The sequence below is a fragment of the Seriola aureovittata genome, chromosome 7, assembly GCF_021018895.1.
Source record: "Seriola aureovittata isolate HTS-2021-v1 ecotype China chromosome 7, ASM2101889v1, whole genome shotgun sequence".
NCBI lineage: Eukaryota > Metazoa > Chordata > Actinopteri > Carangiformes > Carangidae > Seriola > Seriola aureovittata.
In genome coordinates this window covers 7451182-7471190 of record NC_079370.1, presented here as the reverse complement: position 1 = coordinate 7471190, position 20009 = coordinate 7451182, and the positions used below count along the sequence as shown (strand labels likewise).

General features: G+C 40.0%; 2 protein-coding genes across 6 annotated transcripts in view; both read right to left on the bottom strand.

The window, feature by feature from the left end:
• Nucleotides 1–4166, bottom strand: part of LOC130171589 (mannosyl-oligosaccharide 1,2-alpha-mannosidase IA) — a 183880-nt gene extending 179714 nt beyond the window's left edge. Inside the window, exons 1-2 of one of the 4 annotated variants that reach the window (XM_056379644.1) lie at nt 4067–4166; nt 1684–2060 (exon numbers count right to left, since the gene is read on the bottom strand). In XM_056379644.1, coding sequence (XP_056235619.1) covers nt 1684–2060; nt 4067–4145 — 456 coding nt within the window. In that variant the 5' untranslated portion in view covers nt 4146–4166. Of the gene's footprint in view, nt 1–1683; nt 3380–4066 lie in introns of those variants that run through there. The other 3 variants (XM_056379645.1, XM_056379646.1, XM_056379648.1) reach the window with 3 other exon arrangements.
• Nucleotides 4167–9924: 5758 nt separating this feature from the next.
• The window catches only part of slc9a1a (solute carrier family 9 member A1a), a 33401-nt gene continuing 23316 nt past the window's right edge, over nt 9925–20009 (bottom strand). The window contains exons 10-13 of one of the 2 annotated variants that reach the window (XM_056380671.1): nt 19724–19825; nt 18758–18839; nt 18428–18484; nt 9925–17874 (exon numbers count right to left, since the gene is read on the bottom strand). In XM_056380671.1, the coding sequence (XP_056236646.1) occupies nt 17588–17874; nt 18428–18484; nt 18758–18839; nt 19724–19825 (528 nt within the window). In that variant the 3' untranslated portion in view covers nt 9925–17587. The remainder of the gene's footprint in view (nt 17875–18427; nt 18485–18757; nt 18840–19723; nt 19826–20009) is intronic. The other variant, XM_056380672.1, reaches the window with a different exon arrangement.

Sequence of the window (20009 nt, the reverse complement as noted above, 5' to 3'; positions counted from 1 at the left end):
AGCACAGGCTCACTATGTGTCAGTGTGTGCTGGCAGCATGAATGTGAGCCTCCAGAAAAAAAGACAAGCCATCTGGAACACTGCCAACAGGCTTGAGACAGTGGGAGCTGTAGCAACAACAGTAGCAAACCACACAAAACACACAATAGGATATGGACACAAAAAGAGTAGCATGCAACTCATGTAAGCAGGGACTGTCTGTTCTTCAACGCCATAATAAAGACCTTCACTCAAGGAAACAATTATTATTCTGCAAGGATAATTAAGCAAAAGAGGGCGTGGTGGAAAATAACTTTTCCTCAGATAACTATGACCCCAAGGCAAGAACTTTGCCGAGCTCAGCTGAACAGACCAGGCGAGCAAAGTCACATTGACATTCACTTGAAAGAGCATCAAAGGAGAAGCTATGAGTCAGTCAGAACTCAGGCAAATAACCCTCTCCGTCCTCTGATGCCTCAGTTATCATGTAGCACTTCACCTCTAGGTATGAAAGGCATGTGAGCAGCGTGAGAGGGTGACAGCAGGCTGGAAGAGAGAGTGACAACAGTACTTATCCATGTCACATGCCAAGGATGAAACCCATCTGCACATGCTGGCCAATGGCTTCACCGCTTCACTCCCCCTTTCCTCCTCCCTCCTCTTCCTCCCTCCTCCTCACCATCCTCACTTGCCTGGAGTGGGTACAGATGTGTGATCCACAGACGCTCCCACTCTGGAGTCCTTATTGGACCCAAAGGGCTCAACAAAGGCTGGCAGACAGCTTGAAGAGCTACTGGCCAAAGTGTCACTGCACACAGCCACATCATGTGCGGGCGTTTTGTGTGAGGGAGATAGAGGTGCTGCCACTAAATGCAGGACATTTCATCATTCAGAATGACAAAGTGGAACACTGTCAAGTGCAGTTTATTCATTTAATCTGCAGTGCTGAAATTCTACCATGGACTTCACTAACAGTTTTATCCCATTGTTTCTCCTGAACACTTATCTATTCTTAATCTGATTCTTTTTACTAAAATATTCGACTTCATGTAATCTCAGCTACAGACAGTAGAAACAGTCAGTCATCTGTTTGCCAACTTCATTAATAGAAACCCAACAGGAATTAATTTACGAAAAGGCAAAAGCACTGGGTAAATTTTGACAACCGATATGACTGAACTGGTGTAATTTATTTAGTTTGTTTGACGGCAGCCTGGCAAACAACTGTCCAACCGCTTCTATAGAGATTGTCTGTATTGTCAGACGAAAACAAACTCAACCACAGAAATACGATAACTTCTTTCAAGTGAGTATGGCTGTTTTTTTTTTATATCTGAATAAAACAGACAATAATTTATCTGTTGTGTTTTTCTGTGCAACTGAAACATACTTCATGTGAATTGAAACTGCCACAGAAACTTGAAAGGAAACAATATGTATATCCTATTTTGAGGGGGAAGTAGAGTGGTATTATATGCATGATGAGCAGACTTTAATCATCTTGCACAAATAACAGCTGTCCTCAATTCACCCCCAAATATACTTCCTGTTTTTCTCTTAAACCTCAATCTTTACTTCCCTTAACACACCAGAATTTAGGCTACTCCACAGAACAAATGAGGTTACCACATGTCAAGTGTCCACACCCTACAGACATGTTTAACTGCCATGAGACCCTTGCCAGGTTCACGATCACATCCTTACCTCTTTGACTTTCTCCCGGCGCTCGTTGGTCTTGGGGTCGCTCGGGTTGCCGCTGTCCCTCCCCAGCGGGGGTTTCAGGAGACATCCTTTGAACTTCTTGAAACTGAAAGTATCCGAGTTGGCATCGTGGTCAGAAGAGGTCGCGGACTCCGTTTTCGACCTGGGCAGAGTCATATCCTCCTGTGCCTTGCCCCCGGCCAGCCGCTCCTCGGTCGCCTCATGAGAGACGGACGGTTTGCGGCTCAGACTTTTCAGCTTGGTGCTGGTCTCTCCCTTGGCCGAGGTCATGCCCCGGGGGTGCTCCTGGTCCTTGGGTCTTTTTAAGTGCTCCCGGGCATCGTTCTCGGACCCGGAGCCAACAGTGACCGGCTGGGTCTCTGTCTTGGACAGAAAAATGCGTTTTAGTCGGACAGAGTCGGGCAAAAAGAAAAGGGCCCCAAAACACAGTGTTACCAAACCCGAGAGAAAGAGCAGAAATACGAATTTCTGGGACAGGCGCAGACCCATGCCCGATGCCGACACACCGGGCAACTTTCGGAAAACCATTGAAACTTTTCTTGAGACGCTGCCTTACAGTATATCTCCGAGACTACACGGTGTTTTGACAGTCTCCGCTCTCTACTGAACAGCTTCTCTGCTGCCTTGAGGCATGTGTAAAAACTAGATATATGCGGGATTTTAAACACACCCCCGCGACACTTGCAGAGTAGCGTAAACAGCCTGCCAGAGCTGTCTTTATCTCGCTATCGATTGGATCTGCATAAGCAAAGGTTAGGCCTGCCTACATCTACAATTTACCAATCATCTGGAAACGCAAACTCCAGAGCTTTGGGGGGATTATCTACATAACACAATCACTGACATCAATAGACTGCAGGATCTGGGTTTAAAAATGTTAATCATAAAACAGCGCAGGGCTTCGGGGCTGATAGATAAATGGCACTGGCGTTTACTGAAGCACTAAGCTATATTCAAGAATAACAGGATTACAGTAGCATACGCCAGCCTAACAAATAAATGCACTTTTAAAAGAGATGATCAAACGTCTCGCAGTCTGTCAGGCATGTGAACAAAGTTGTGTCTCGATGCATTATTCCACGCCGTGCAAATCGTCAATAACACACTGCCCTACGGTGCAAAACCTCAAGCGTGCGGCAGAGCATCTTTTCCTGGTCTCCGTTTATACCGACCCACGTTGCTGCACAATAAGCTCCTGAAATCACGTTTAAAATCACAAGCCGTTTTGTTTGCATCTATCCTGTACAGCTGGTGGACGGAAACGCGTGTATATTCATGTCGCCTGTCTGTCAATTGCGCTCCTCAGGCAGCCTCCGTTTCCCCCTTTTCCACTGGCGTCAACACGCCGGGCGAAACAAATCGGTGGATGACATAAAAAAAAAAAAAAAAAAGAAGGCGGGTTTTGTCCCGTGCGAAGTTATCTTATCCCCCGATCCAAATCCGTGGAATAAACAAATCCACCATCCAGTCCGCCAGGTCTCCAACAAAGACGAGACACACACACACACACATATACACCGCCGCGTCGTCGCTCCGGTACCCGCCGCCGTCCGTCCGCCCGCCTGCCGTGCCTCGCTCTCTCTCGCCTGTAGTGCGCACTTGTGTCGCTGTGCCGTGGACGTCCGCTTGCGTAAAAAGGCGAGAGGAGAGGGCTGGAAATGTAACATATAGTGCAGGCAGGGCGAGGAAAAGGAAGAGAGGGGGTGGTGGGGGTGGGGGGCGGGGGGCGAAACGGTCCACCGCTCGACAATCCAGTGGGCTGGTCGGATTTCTTGATGGATATTCACAGCGGCTTATCAAAACACAGTTAAGCCTTTTGAGCCGTTTTGGACAAAGGGAGAAAGGTCTTAAATGGCTCTGTACGGTAGAAAACCATCCACACCCCCGAGGAAAAAGGAGTTTGTTAAATCCTTGAAACGCCTTCGCAAGACGGTAGATGTATCTACTACAGATGTCTCAATTAATTTAAATAAGTGATAAGGTGAGATATAAATCAAGAAAACGTATTATGATCCACTACTTTCATTTTGGGAAGAGATAGTAACCCACCGTACAAGACTTCCTTTGGTTTTTGTTTGTTTTCACGACCTCACTGTCCATTGAGGACAACAGCTGGGACACACCCACCTGATGAAAAGTGACATTTATGCATACAGTCAATTCATTTCTTTATTTATTGTGCTCTAAATGGTCAAGTTTCTCTTTTGCTAGCCCCTTGTCCCGTTTGTTTGTGCCTCTCGCGTAATTAGCATTTTTCCATAGTGGAGTTTAACATTGACCTTAACGAACTAGCTAAGAATTCGGTTCCCTCAAACATAAACACAAAAAGTTTGAAGGGCTCAATAATTCGTTTGACGACACTTACCACTGGTTTCAAGACATCTTTCGATTCCCCACAGACCCTTCCAACAAACTGAAACAAAAACATTCACTTGGATGTACATTACAGAAGATTTTTTTGACAAGTTTCCCAGGTGCAACTGTTGATTAGCCACGCTAATTTGGTTACCGGATGTGACGTTGCCTGCCGTATTCAAAGCTAGCAACATTTTAACACCCACATTTTAATTTAAATAGCCTAAATAAACTTAAACATGTTCCTCTTCATGTTCTCGAGCATTTAAATTGTTGAGATAATTCAACTTTTACATTATTTCTTACATTTTTATATTCATATTTTTTTCTGCATATTTCAGTGGGAGGCCGCCATCTTGCCTTGGCTGAAGAAAATGCTCACCTTGTTGGAAATTGGTAAAAAAAAGAATAGTAAAAAGAATAATGTTTTATTATGCAGCACAGAGGCTGCTGTTCATTCTATTTGGGTAAAATAGTCTCTAAGCAATGTGAAAATGTCTTAAAAGTGGCAAGTGTTGTCAAAACACCTACAGGGGATTTCAAAGTTTGACTTTTTTGGGTTCTTTCAGAAAATTAGAACTCAACTTTAACTTAACCTTCAATGCCAAAGTCTCAACTGTGAAAAATTATGATTTATGAGTCCCATAAACCAGCTAAATACTCACAAAGGACATCAGAGGGTCCATGGATTGCATGGTCCATGGGCCTGTGTCATTGCATACTGTTACCACTTCATCTAAAGCTCTATCAATTTTCCTTATGATGGCAAAGTAAACTCAAAAGTGTAATTTCTCATCATTTAACTAATGCCTCTGGCTATGTTGTTTTTCCCAGCCATTGAATTCAGCTGTAAATCAAATGTCTTAGATGTATGACAGCATAGCTCAAAGAATAGATTCATACTTAATAAGGTGTAAAAGTTATTACAAATACCAATTTTGGTGCTATGGAACTTATTGTGGGTAAAATAATAGGCCTGCTGACTACAAGTTCAACAAAACCATCCCAAGTCAAGGTCCACTTAGCAGCTTTTTTCAACCATATCACATGGTCTTCATCAGCGGATGGTGTTTACGCAGTTGTCATGGAGACGGCACTGTTAGCATGCAAGCTCAGTAGCTGTTCATAATTGTCTCCATGACTGAGAAAACTCCATCTGCTGATGAAGACTGTGTTATACGGTTAAAAGCTATTGTTTTCAAACTACCATTTCCAAGGTCAAAGGTGAACTATTATGCAAGACTTCACGTTTAGGTTTGCTAAAATTCAACACTTTGAATCAAGGTATTGTATCAGTGCTTTGACTGAGGTTTTTCTGGTAAAGAGGGAGTTTAGAAAAGTCTGTGTACATAATGTTTACATAAGCAAGAGAGAAGCCAAACTGTAAACACAGTGTTTTCTCAAGATTAAATAAGACAGATGGGCCCATGAGCTGCCCATTATTGAAGAGCCTGCACAGCACTATTCAGCGAATGCACCTGCAAGCAGGAATGAGAAAACAAAGGTGGGATTGGTTTCAATATCTGACTTTAATTGCAAGTTACCCCCACCCCCCTAACACCCCCCCCAACACCACTCCTCACCAAAAGGCCTCTTCCGTACCTTGGAAATCAGGCGGGTGATTGTCACTGTTGTCCATAAGTTGCCTCAGGATACGACGTTCCTGACCATGTGTCTGTGTGTGTCTGATGAACCCGAAACACAGGATCTTCCTCTCTCCTTCCCTCTGTCTCCTTTTCTGTTGTTGGAGCGATCATTTCAATATAAAAGCGGATACTCTTTTTCCTTCCAGGCAAAAAAAAAAAAACTGGACTAGAATTTTAACATTTCCTGTGAAAATCCCTGCCTGCACAAGAAAAAAGCACTTATTAACATCTGACACATGAAACTCCTCAGGCTCTTCTTTTTGTCACTGTCAGTTGCATATGGTAGGATGTGCTAATTTTAAGGTAATTTGTACTGCATTTGACCCCACATTTTCACTGCTAAGCCATCTCCCACTGCAGGCCTAATTGCATCAGACTGGTTGTCTGTAATTTAAAGAACAGAGGGGGGAAAAGAAGACAGAACTGTTGAATTAGCCTTTTTATTTTGTGATCCAAGAGCATTTCCTCTGAGAGTAGGTAAATCTATGAAGCATTTTGTGGGCTTTATCACTGACAAAAGGACAGTTTGTAGTCAGAAAGAGGGGCTTTGTGATGGCTCAGCGTCTGTATATTGTGAGGCTTGAACCATGTGCTTTTTATCACTATGTACTACAAGGTACACTATGTGACCACTTAATTAGGTACAGCTATACCATTAAACAATCCAGCACAACTGTCATAAAGTTATGAAGCATATAATGGACACTGTTATTGAGGTGTTAAATAAATGATATGCTTTAACAGTGAGGTCACATTTAGTGGTGGTGTTTCTAGTAATCTGCTTCCATAACAAATGTAAATAGGGAGGACAAGAAACTGTAAAATCCTCTCCATAAAATGTAGTATAGTGCAACACCACCTTCAATGGAAACCTCAACAATAAACACATCATTGAATTTTCACATTTCTGACAATGTCGACAAAAACTGAACATTACAGACTTTGTAAAAGGTGGAGTTTGTGGCAGAGCTCTTGCACAGGATTGCATAAGATTGTACAGGTGCACCCAATAAAGTGGCCACTGAGTGTATATGTCGCACAGCTCCTAAAAATACGAATACCATTAATGTGGACATTTTAGATAAATTTTATCTCATGGATTATTCATATGTTCATGCTGATGCCAACAAAATAAAATGGCAACGCCTGCCTTTTTAAAACAACTTAATAGACACATCAAGTCAGTGTTTCTCAAAAGGCCAAGTTATACATGAGTCCGGTCGTTGAGCTTGCATGCAACTGCGCCGGCGAGTGACAGCCTAGTTTATCACCAGGATAGATGAGTAAGGCAATACAGTCACACCACTACCAACAGGCAAGGGTGAAATCAAAGCGCAGACATTTTTCACTGAAAATAAATGGTTTGTACAAGTAAATGGCTCCTACAAAGGCCATTTCTTGTGTAATTTGCATTTGCGCTTTCCAACACTGAAACTAACTGCTGTATTCCAGATGCAGTGTACAATTTCACAGCAGAAATGTAATTCGTGGTGACTGTTGGCGCTTCGTAATGCAGCACTATAGGAACACCCCACCCCCACCGCACCCCACCCCACCCCACACACACACACACACACACACACGCACACGTACACACACACACATACTTACACAGCATCCTCATCAGCTCAGTCCTGAGCAGACTCGTATTCTGTTCCTTCATGTACAAACATAATTTCTAAGCATGGAGAGGGAAATCTGGCGCTACATGTGAAGTTGTTTGCATGTGGTTAATAAAGATGCATCGCTCAGCTGAGCTTTTGTTATCAGACTGACTCACAGTTTATCAGTTGGGAAGCAGTTCCACAAACAGAATACATTAGGGAATAGAAGCAATGATTTTGTGCCCTCTTTTCTGCTCTTAATTGGCATTGATAATGATCAGAGGAGAGATGGACTGTTAGAAAGTATTTTGCTCAAGAAGACAACGACAGTTTATTTACAGTCTAAAAGTATAATCACTGACAATTAGGATTTGTCAGGCAATCACATAATGACCACCATGTTTCTCTAAAGCTATGTGAGAAATGCCTAAAGCAGCGGACTGTCCTTCAAACATTTTCTGCAGAGGCTCACAGACTGTAATATGTCCTGTGATCCATAACTATTTCTACTCTTGTATTCAAAAATTCAATCCTGCCCCACCCCGCACTGATGTTTTATTCATCAAACAAGATGTCAATGAAAAAGTCCATCTATGTGTTCTGCTCATTCCAATACATCAAACAGCCAGCAGAGATGTATTGGCCCATGCCAGTGTGTCCAGATTAATAATGTCACCATGCCAGCTATTTGTTTCTTTAAGCACCGCCGCAAAGCACTCCCTGACATTGGGAATCATGGCCCAGCGGGACGCTTGATGTCAAGCCATAAATATCAAGGATAGCCTTTTGGGATGGGGTTCTGACCCTGGTGGATGATGTTAGAGATATACAAGTCCTGACAAAGCATACTGTAGACAGGAACCCCACCGTAACCCTCCATGAATTCTGGGTCACTTGACAAGCAGGGCACCTGAATACTGATGACTCGCCTCATTTTAGTGGGTGATTTGTTGAAGCTGTGTATGTCTTGCAGTGGTGTAAAAAGTGTTCAGATTCTTAAGTAAAGGTGGTATTATCACAATAAAACATAAAAAAAACACTATCAAGTCCTGATTTTAAAATCTTTTAAAACTATTATCAGCAAAAAGTATTACAGGTATGAAGGTACTAATTTAACAGTTTTATTATTAGTATTGTTGATGCTTTAACATATGTGGTTGTGGTTTAGGTGGACCTAATTTAAAAGACTTTATATGCTATGTTTATAAGTTGGTTGTGGGTTTTCTATGTGAAATCTGATCAGCAGAATAACTGGTAACTACTGTAGCTGCCAAATAAACGTATTGGAGTAAAATTGTAAAAATATTTTTCTGAGAAATGTAATGGAGTAAACATTTAAAGTAGCATTAAGTGGAAATTCACAAGTAAAGTATAAGTACCTCAAAATTGTACTCAAGTACAGCACTTAAGCAATGCACTCAGTTACTTTCCACCACTGACTTCAACCACTGCCACTGCTTCATGTGCACTACTTTACCTTATCGCATGCGTATTTCTTTTGGAAAGTACTGAGTCTAAACTGGCACGTGACATCCCTTGTCCCTCTCCTAAACATAAATAGAATACATCTCAGATCAGCCATCAGTGCAAATAGTACCAGCGGAACAATAAGCTCAGCATTATTGCCTTGCTGCAGTTATATTTGTCTGTTCCTTTTATAGACAAGACAAATAGCAAACTGCTGTGTGTATGCGGCTCTCAAGTGACCCGTCTCCACCAGATTCATAATCAAAACATTTCTTGTTGTGTAACAAAATATTTTCAGAGCATATTAACCGTCGCTGGAAATCAGAACATTTACTTTTGAGGAACATCGATGCAATGGTTGAAGGTTTTTATTGCCTAAACACAACAATTAGCCATACATTAGAGGCGGTATATGGGCCATGTAAATGAGAGGGAACGCAATAGCAAACACACCATTAAGCTGATGGAACAGGGCCATAGAAAGGCTGACTCCCTCCCCAACACAGCAATTAAACATGCCAGTATGCTTCCAGTGTACTAACCATTCCTAAAGTGAAATTAAAAGTAAAAAAGTAGAAGCTTGTTCAGCGATGACACAACTTGTTGAGGAGCTGGGTTATTTTATGGCTGCACAGTGCCATCTGCTGGTCCATTTGTATATTGCAAGCAGAGCCCTGAGACAACACTGTGGCTCAAATGGAATACTTTTCACCTTTCACCATTAAAACAGATTATATGTTCTACTGACTGTGCAGATATTCTTGCACTGTGCATCGCTAAAAGACCGCCACTCACTGTCAATCACAAAAGTTGGTAAATTACCACAACACCCTCCGTTTCTCCATGTATGCAGAGGTGACTGACGGTCAGGCTGCTCCGATATTCAAAACAAACAGCATCATTATGTGTAAAGGGCAGCTGCTCCAAACAATAAAGAATGATCAGGAGAAAATAAACAGAAGAGCCCTTATGCAAATACAACCAATTTAACCGGCTTCACCGTGATGGGAGCCCAATTGACAAATGAATGACACACAGCAAAAATAAAAATAAACAAACACTTGGACCAATCCATTTGAAAAGCTTTCAGGCTTGTTTCACACTCCACATGTAAATTTGTAGCACCGGCGAAGGCTATTAAATATTTGGCATGAGTTTACTTTGTGTTTATTCCACTATTGAGAAAAAGAAAAAGGACCTGGAAAGTCAGAGTCACTTACAGTATGTATTTGTCATACTAAATTCTGTTAGCAGCAGCTTCACATTCATTTCACAAGAGTAGCAGATACATTGCAGTATTTCTTACTGCGGAAATAGGTTAGTCATATAAGATAAGATAAGATAGGATAAGATAAGATAGATAATTCATCCCAAAGTACAGTTTTGTGCTGAGTATACATAGTAAAATGAAACCAACACCTATAGTGCATTATGGAATACAATACAATAACCACAAGTTACAGCCTCAATAAAAAACTATACAGATTATTCAAATCTTTTCTGATGCTTCAGAAAACTGACTTAGAAGATTCATTAACAGACTGTTTATTGCAGGGCTGTTGTATTGGATTGCATTTCAATATATAGTATTCCTTAAAGCAGTGAGTCCCAACCCGAGGGCCGGGTCACAACAAAATGAAAGTGGAAAAAACATGACACAAAATGATGTTACTTTTTGCAGAATTATCTCTGATCTTTGCTTTTTTCCCCTTTAGAATTATTGGATAACTTTAAAATAAAAAAATTTGGTTGGTCTCCTAACAACCGTTAGACTTACATTAAAGCCACAGCCAGCTTAAAGGAATAGTTCAGGATTTTTTTGTTGCTATCTCACTAAGAGTTAGATGAGTCTCCATACCGCTCTCATGCAATTTTGAGAAACTGAAACAGAAAAATGGTCCTTGGTTAACATGGTTTTCCTTCTTGCTGAGAGTTTGAGAGAGAAGCTTGTTACCACTCTCATACCAACAACCATTAGCTAGTTAGTTTAGCTTAGCATAAAGACTGGAAACAGATATCTTAACGCTGTACAAAGCACCGCTAAAGCTCACTAACTAGCACGTTATATCTTGTGGTGTAAAAACGTCAACTTGTGGTCGTGTGGTCGTATGGTGTGGGGGGCAACTTGATATTTACTATACAGAAAAGAGAGTGTGACTGATCTTCTCATCTAACTCTTGGCAAGAAAGCAAACACTTTTCTTTTCATCCTTTCTAAATATTGCAGCTTGACCTCAAAGCTGGAAACTGAAGAAATTGGTTTGTCATACCATTCAATCTGCAGCTTGAAGCTTAAGTTAAACCGATAGTGTGTGAGAACTTATACATAGTGATGTTACATTCAGTTGAGCCCTATAATATTATTGCTGCACTGCACCCCGCCAGTTAATACACTGAATACTGTCCGTCAAACACACACCAACAGGCAGATTGTTTCACATCAGTGATGGGAAAAAAAAATGATGGATGGGAGGAACTTTTCTAACAAGCACAACTAGATATTGGTTGCTTGTAATGTTGGTGATCTTGGGATTTAAGCTTGTTTAACTGTTTACTTACTGTTAATTCCTCTGGATGAGTATCAGCTAAATGTCTACAAATACAAATATAAAGAGGATATTCCAGCCAACAACAATTCTAGTAATTGGAGTCTCAAATTAGACTCTTCAAATGTAAAATGAACTTGGCCACCCAGAGCCTCTGCTAGAAAATGATAGAATGCAACAACTGCCAACAATTAAAATCATTGAATGTTATAAATAGAGCATATCTGTTCCAAAAATATTACTCACTGAATGCGGTTGTCAGGCCAAGTTGGTTAAGGAACACACGAGCCACTGTGATTTCCCATTTAACAGAAATAGAGGCAAAATAAATAAACTATGCCAGCCAGAGCGGCCACAGCTTTCTCTCCGGATATCTCACATCCTCCATGCAAACTGCACCGCTGCCAAGCTGAGTAATGGCATTACACGATAACAAGGCAGACAGTTCACCCTGAGTTTATTGTGCTCAACAAAGAATTAAGCTATAAAATGTCATCCAGATATTCAAATTCAAATCATCCCTTCTACATTTAAATTTTGGCACTCATTATGTGGTGTCTGTTTTCAGAATGCTGAATGTTTGGCTGATTTTTATTTTAATTACACTGTGCAGCACCCCCCCCTTCTGGACAGAAAAGGTTACAACAGGTTGAAGCAACTGCATTGATATTGGTGTGACCCCTTCCTCACACAGGTGCTCAAGGACATGTGAATTCATATTTCCACTCCACTTCCACTCAGTTATATGACAACTACAGTTACTAATTGCAGATTCAGAGTTTAAAATGGGATGGGTGTATAAAATAGGATGGATTGTTATACTGTAAATTGGCAGCATATAAAACAGTTGTGATATATTTAGCTCAGCCATGGCCAACTACAACATTACAGCTATTAAGCAGATAAAATCATTGAATTAGCTCTCAACCAGCTGCCATAAAATCCTGCTCAAACATTATTTCATCAGTGATTATAATCCAATGTAACAATAAGTCTGCATCATGAGTACTAGTACTAATACTTTAAATATTGCTGATATTACCGCTGCACTTTTACTTGGGGAAACTTTTTTCTTTTTCTTTTTCAAAATGCCAGGTGAGCGCTGTTTCCCCTGTTGCCAGTCTTTATGCTAAGCTAAACTAACTGGCTACTGGTGGTAGTTTCCTATTTACCGTGATATCGACCTTCAATGTTTTGTTTGGAAATCATGATACATGGACACAGCAGTGCTATAAAGTAAAACTTTAATTTGGTATATAGTTTCTGACATAGGTTCATCTCTGGTTGTTAGTTTTTACTGGTCATTACAGGAATGGAATGCTGAAAGCTAAAGATTAATCAACAAGAAAGTGCACACTTATTATCTTTCAGATTCTGATGATTTGTAGCCTAACATCATTATAATAAATTTCTAATACATCTTTTGTTTTCATTATATATATATAAATATATATATATATATATATATATATATATAGGTGTGTGTGTGTGTGTGTTCCCAGTCATGTGTATATAAAATTAAAAAAAATAACTTTAATTATTGCAAAATTTAAATTTGCAAACTGCAAGTAATTGACTGACATAAATTTAACAAACACATAAAGATAAACAAAACAAAATATGTGTAAAAGGGAAATATAATCCACCCTGTCGAGTCGTAGCACAGCTTTCACTAGGATTTAAAATCCCAGTTTGTCTGCTTTAGGACTAAAAACACAAAACCAATCCCTTTATAAGGCCCATCATAAAGTACATTCCTTTTCCCTGTGATGTGTCACCTGATAGCTATGCACGATGTGTACACTACATTAAAGCCACTTATTGCTCTCTCTAACATCAGTGTTTGGAGATAAAGGTACTGCTTCATTAAAGTGCTCGGTGTGGTGTGAAACGATGGAACTCAACAGAAGCCGGATCAGGCAAATTGGAAAACGATGAGGTAAACAAGGGAGGAAAACAGTCTTTGGGTCATGGAATAATGTCACCACAGGGTCATTATGTTGATGACGTGCGTGTGCGTCACACTGTGATTACAGCCTTTTATAATTGTCTAATGTTGACCTGCAGTGTAAGTGTTAGCCGTGCAGGCTGGTCCAATATTACAATACTATGGAACACACCAGTGTTTTTGCATATTTTAGCCCATATAATACAAATCATGACACTAAATAAATGCTAATAAATGCCTTTTTCAAAGCACACTGTAGTGTTTAAGTTTTTACCTCTGAGACAGCCATTAGTATATATTTATTTAACTGTTGCATGGCACTGCAGGTCTAAGTTGATTACATGAAAATGCACTGTAATTACACAACATAAATGTACCTGACATAATAGCTGATGTTCACGATGATGGATCTGAAGCAAGTTTAAAGTCTTTACAGAGATGTGTTATATTGTAGGGAATGAATGGAAACTAATGGCTGCCTGGATTGCAGGGAAAAACACAACTAAAATACAAATCAAACACATGCAAAAACACCAATGTGTCCTTAAGCTAAAGAGTTATTTACCCGCTTGTATGGCTGATTGTAATCGATGCCTTCACTTTACTTTTCCCACAATCTAAATTTAGGAGCATTGAATTTGAGCATAAGGCTTTTAAGCTGTACTGATTACAGTTTATAGCTGTAAATTCAGCTTATTTCTACTAAGTGAAGCCAGAGCCTCAATAGTATAAAGTTTGGATGACAAATGCTCCCGGAGAGCTGTTATAGGTAAACATGAGATGGGAAAGAAAAACAGTGAAGCCTTGTGATGCACATGAATCCTGATAAAATACTTATAATAAAAAAGGGACTCATATCCCTGTAAAGCCAAAAAAAAGGTCTTTGTACAATAAAGCAGTTGAACAGTAAAGCACATGGAGCATTTTTAAAGCACAGAGAGATGCAAAGAACAAAGCATCACAAAGCTGAAGTGAATGCTGGTGAGGCAACAGTGTTGACATTGTAATTCAGTTCAACACATTCAATGAGAACAACTGCCACGACTTAAAACAATTCACCGCTGCAGAAAAAGTTTAGACAGAGAACATAAACATAAATAAGCAAAGAAGACACAAGTGATTTAAATGTAAAGGCTTGTGTTTGCTCTGTGCGTTGAGCAAAACAAAGGCAAAATGATGTGTATGAAATTTTAATACATGAAAAGAATAAAATAGGTTCTTCTATAGGCTGTATGGCTTTAGATTAAAGTTTTCTGCACCAAACATTTCCCTCCGAGGAGTGTGAATGTTTGCCCAAAAAAGATGCATTTGGTATTAAAAAAAAAAGAAGTATGAAAATAGTTTTTTTTTCTTTTTGAGAAACTAAAAGTCTTTAGAATAAAATGAAGTAATCAGGGATATGATGTCTTGTTTTAAGGATTTTGATTTAAATTGGTTGTTTGAGGTTTTTGGTTTCCCTCTATTTGATCACATCCCCAAGTTATGTTACTCATGTGTCCATCGATATGAAAAATACAACGCCCTTGTAGAATAAACCTATTCTCTCAGAGAATTACCTTGTTTTGTATTCACACGGTTACACATATTCACCAGTGGGACTACGTTTACAAATGCTTTACTCACTGCAACCTTCCTAAAACCTACTTAAAAGTGCGGAGGCCAAATCATGCAGCACGTGGGACGATGATATAGAAGTTCTCCCAGCAGCATCGTGTAAAGCTTCCATTCACAGATGGAGAGAAACAGTTCTCTGGGATTATGCAGCTAGAGTTTACACACCTCATAAATGTGATGCTGCACATAAATGTCACTTTCCTTTAAACAACGATAAAAGGAAGATCTGAGGATGGGGAGAAGGTACCACCTGTCACTTGCCTAGTCATTCCAGGTTTTTAACAACCCTCGTGTCTTTGACCTTGTCCTTGTTGACATTTTCAGCACAGCACTCCACTCCGACACTCCGTCGCGCACTCAGACATTTCCGAAGGGAAATTCAATTTGGATGAGACAGATGCTTTAAGGTTTGACCCTCCCATCTCTTAGCTGCAATTATCCTTTTAGAAACTGGGAAGCGGGAGAAGTGTCAGGGGCAAGGAATGAACCAAACACACTGGGCTACGGTGCAGGTAGGCTCAGATTTTCTAGTACATTCACCTAGATTTACATGAGTACGTGTGTGCACAGACAAAATATCCTGTTACCCTTGATACGGTAATCAACATTAAAGATGCTTAAAAAAAGAAGAGTTGGGGAAAATGAAGAAGCCTGTCAGGTTCTTCTGCTATCTCCCCTCTGCTGTAATTTGAACCTTCTGCAAATAAGAGGATCAGGAAGGATCAACGGTCACTAACACCTACAAAACAGCAAGAAAAGTAGAACAGTGACTCACTCAGGCTTCATCCAAAGCCAAAGTTTGCTCTTGGTCTCTATGGAGAAACTAAACTCTTTTTCTAGTATCAAGTGATAATAGACCTGGGTGAAAGAAATACTTGTGGGTTTAAAATCTAATTGTTATTGGCTGTGGCACTTTGCTGTTCTGACTGTAGAAGAAACAAAATGGTGCATGTTTCTTACACAATCAAGAACATCATTGTAAATTTATGACATGTTACAATTCACTGAGCAGCTGTGTAAAAAAGACATGCAATGTATTTTACACTGGGTATCATACACACTGTACAACTACGTACAGTACAGTAGAGAAGGGCTGACTGTATCAACAAAACACTAGACTACGTTTTCATGCCTGCAGATAACTTTTCAGTCTTGCTCAGATGTGCAAAAACTTTCATGAAATATTTTCTTTTTATGATCGTTTGTCTTAATGCCCATATTTGATTTGCTTTGACTTTAGCATTGGTTTTTCTCTGTGTTTTGCATGTTTATAAGATTACAAGACTTCTGTTTTAAAGGGTGTTCATAAATATAGGTTATTATATTTAATTTACATAATTTACACATCTTTAATGCATAGAATTACATTTCTCTTTTGCCTACAGTCTTAGATTTCAAGAAGGTTAGGATGCGTGGATGGATTCCTGTACAAACTAACCTTCACTCCTCATGTCCTATAAGATGGTCAAAAGTAAAGTAGGACACAAATGCTTCTTGCAAAGGCCAATAAATGTAAATGTAAAATGGCATGTAAAACAGAGTGAGCAATTAGATCTGATATACTTCAGTCAGTGTGAAGGTGATGAGTGTTAGATGGCTCATTACATCAATATTAAGAGTGAAATCTACTCTTACGACTCCACGACTAATTGAGTGAGTGATCTAAACTGAGGTAAAATATAAAACATGTACATAGAAACATGACATGACAACATTGAGTGTGATTTAACTACAGCAGACTTCGATAGGGAATCAAGCATGAAGGCTGACATCAACACATCTGTGCTGCATCACTGCCTGTCTCACAAGCTTCCCAAACACTCAGCTTCGCTCCACATCTGTAAGTCAGAACTACTTTATACAATAGTGAGGATTTTTTCAAGTCCACATTAATTCCCTCCACGGCCATAGGACAAAGCCGCAGGTCTGTAAGCAGGACTATAAAGAACTGTGGTTCTTTTTACGCTGTGGTTTGCACAGTGACTAAATACATCCAGCTTTTACTTACATCCCACGACTGCTGGAACAAACTCTGATTACAAACAGATGTTAGTACCCCTGAAATTAAAATGCTTTTAAAAAAAAAAGAAAAAAAAGGATCTGACATGAAATAAGGCAAAAAATATTTTCAACTAGCTACACTAACTGTTTGATATCCAGCTATTTCAAGTGAGAGAATGAAAGAACTCAAGTGCTATGTCGACAGTGAAAACTGGACTGATGTAGTTTGCTTTGTTGATTACATTTAGGACTAGAAGACCAGCATGTTTTAGAGAATGTAGCTTGAAAGAAAAAAAGTTATAAAATCATAAACAAAAATAAAATTATTAACTATAGAGAGAGAAAAACAGTCTGACACTAAAGTAAAAACAACATTGTCTGACACTACATCAGTCCAGACCTTTGGTAATGCATAGTTCTTTCCTGAATGTCTCAGACTATCGATCATAAACTCCACCATCTCTCAGAGAGCAGCGACTGCTGTTCCAATCCTGTCTGAAAAAATAAAGAGCAATGACAATAACAAACGAATGACTCTTTTTTTCTTCTTCTCGGGCAACCTCCTTTTGCTTTTAGTTTCTGGTTTGTACAGCATGAACAGTTTTGGCTTGTTTGGTTGAACCAAAGAGATAATTTAAAACAGAGAAGTGAAGCAGCCCTCTCTCCTCTAACCAGTAAAGGTGGGCGAGCAGCCTGATCTGCCATACTAAGGCAGGAAGGGTTCATCCTCTTCCTCGTCTGCACTGGGACCGGGGTCGCTGAGACACCTCATCAGCTTCTGCTGATCTCTGCTTCCGTCAGCATCACCTGACTTGTGAGGTCCACTCAGCCCTTGGGGAGGCCTCATCATCAGGCCCCGGTCCTCCTCATCTTGGTTGGCCCGTCTAAACTCATCCATTACGTTGACGGAGTCTGGAGACTGAGGAGAGGCCAGGTCTACCTGGATGGTCGGCACGCTGTCAGACACCTGCTTCACACTGTAGGCTTGGGGATCTATGGTCAGGACAGGGATACAGTATCAGGAAGTTAGCTTTAACAGGGCTTTAAAAAGGGATGTAATATTATTCAGTCATTCCATCAGCGTGCAAGAACATACGGTATAAAAGGAGAAGAGAATGTGAACAACGAAAACCAAGGTCAATAAAGCTACCGTTGTAGCATCACTGCACAAACTAGACAGCAGCAGGCTTTAATACCTTTCCACATTTATTCACAATACAACAAAAATAAAGCAAAGTAAGTCATGACCATTTATAAGGCAACACATGCTGGAATAATTGCACTTCTAGTTAAAACTTGCAATGAAAAACACAAACTGAAGCTCCTCACATGTAACATACATGCTTACCTACAATCTATTACCAGCAGGACTCTTTGGCTATAAGTAATCATCTGAATTCAGGCTTGTCAATCATGTCATAACATTCCCTCATTAGTAATGAATAATTAATGGATGTTAACAAGCAGGATAATTGGAGCATGCATGTTAGGACTGCTGCTGGGTTATCACAACTCAAAATGAATCTTCTCTACACTCACTACATACCTGGACAGATTTTGTTCCCTTTCTGCTGCTGAGCAGGTTTGAAATCAGTATCTTTGCCTAAAATGAAACCAAACACCGGTTTACATGCCGGCTGGCACATGCAAACATATTTCCATCAGGGGGGAAATATCTGTGAAGCACAGCAGTGTTTTCTAACGTGTTTATTGTTCTATGGAGTGCCACCTTGTGATCCTCACAAAATAGAATGTCTGATCCCTGTGGGTCGCATCAGTGACATGGTGAATTTCCAGCATTGTTTCAGGTGGTACCTGATAGTAAAAAGGTGCTAGACATTGAGTATTTGATTTGGTTGTGGCTAAGTGTGTTTACCTGAGGCCAGTCTGGCTCTACACATGGTCGGGGAGTCAGGAGGTGCAGCAGGCACGGTCAGGTAGTTATTCATCTCTTTTATCTAGGAAAACACAGGATATTGTTGTTTATAGAATCAAAATGTAACAGTTATATAACGCAACTTCCATAAACATTTACTATCACTAAAATACAAAGCTGAGATGACAGAAAAATTAAAAGAAATATATTTTCTGCCTCGTTCTCTTGTTTGGGAAGAACAACGGCCAAAGTAAAACAGCTCAGTAATTCCCCATTAATAAATATCTTAGAGGAACTTCATTAGAATGATTTCTTGCTTTGTTAGTCTCTGCAGAAATCCTCTCGAGTCTGCAGTGGCTTCCAGCACATTTGATTTAACCAAAACAAGGGTCCATTTTCATTATGTAATTACAGGCAGACGAAATGGAAGTTTGTGGTAGGGCCATTCAACCGTGCAAATAAATCAGCTCCCGTTTGTATTGAGAAAATTAATTTAGGAGACTGAAGGTGGACTCTAATTTGAACACAAATCTAAGTTTTGGCTGAATCATTCAGCTGCTGATGGCCCGTTATGAAATGAGAAAATCTGCTCTTTATCTGTTGTCTGTGCTTCTCAGGATTTACTACAGGCTGCTTTCTACAATATACAGAGTGGGGTCCAAAAGTCTGAATCCACTTTCCAATGAGAAAGTGGTCTGGACTGTAGCTGCAGCTTCCACATAAATTATGCAACAAAAAAAAAAACAGTTATAAACCAGACTGCATAACAGTCACTGAGGCACATTGCAATGGTATTACCTGAAAGTTCTGTAGCTTCTTTAGCACTGACTGATTAACATAACATGTTTGGTTCAATCATGCTGTGACCAAGTGTCAGTAACATTTGACAGAGCAGACAGCTGGTTTGATTTAAGAGGTGATTCTTGATTTAAGAAGTGTGGATGTCACTGAGACTGATAATCGTACCTTCTTCTCCAGCTCAACCATCTTTTGCTTCTTAAGAAGTAGGTCACTAAATCCATCCTCATATGGATCAGCCACCAGAGTGTGTCTGTTGTAGGAGCGCAGCTGAGAAAGAAAAGACACTTCACATGGTTATTTTGTGGCATCACTGTTCATTTACTCATGTTATGATCACCTCAAGGGACCAAAGCTTTTAACCAGTGTAGATCAATAAGAAATGCTCTTCTTATTGATTCACACCCTCCCTCCCTAAAGATTAAATTCAGTAATGTGCGTATGAGTTAATGTA